The 586-nt window shown below is 38.7% G+C and overlaps 1 protein-coding gene across 1 annotated transcript; it reads right to left on the bottom strand.

Annotated features, from left to right (window-relative positions):
* JH06_5785 (hypothetical protein) lies at positions 1-316 on the bottom strand (the record flags this gene model as incomplete). The annotated part of the gene is made up of 2 exons (XM_014669138.1): positions 1-265; positions 300-316. Coding segments are annotated over 2 exons (282 nt in total), but the record flags the coding sequence as incomplete, so codon positions are not given.
* Positions 317-586: the final 270 nt, after the last annotated feature.

The following is a 586-nucleotide window of genomic DNA, read 5'->3' as shown; positions in this document are numbered from 1 at the left end:
ACAGACTTCCTTAGTCATGAAATCAGCAAGAGCATGACGAAGATATCTTCGTCCAGAACAGCTGATAGCATACATATTATCAGCATCATGAAGCTGAGTGAACTTGGGATAACGAGCCTTGAACTTATCCCACATATAGATATTTTCAGCACAAGAAATGTTCATCACACGGTCAGGATGCTCCGGACTCCAGGGATTCTCAGAGTACTTCACACCATCTCTCATATAGGGAGAGAAAGGGGGAATGGTCATCAAAGTTTTACCACTATTCAATCAATTGCATAGTCCATATCACATACAGTTTCGAGTACTCCATCACAAAGATCAAAGAAAAGAATGTAGTATTCTCTAGTTACTACCTTGTACCACTTATCAATTAGCCAATCATTTTGCGGTTTCTGTGTTTGGAATAATCTCTCGCAGCTTGAATGTACTGAGAAAGCAAATAGGAGGTCCACAATTGACAGGAGTTCTTCTCCACAATAGTGTACTATGGAGATAATAACTGATTACTCCGAATTCACAGTTTGAATATATCGCATTCAGTTCACTGATACTACCTTGATTACAATAAACAAAAGATTCG

Source organism: Blastocystis sp. subtype 4 (assembly GCF_000743755.1).
Source record: "Blastocystis sp. subtype 4 strain WR1 chromosome Unknown seqid_1118, whole genome shotgun sequence".
Lineage (NCBI taxonomy): Eukaryota > Bigyra > Opalinata > Blastocystidae > Blastocystis > Blastocystis sp. subtype 4.
Note: the sequence above shows the minus strand (reverse complement) of the source record. Positions and strands in the feature narration are given on the sequence as shown.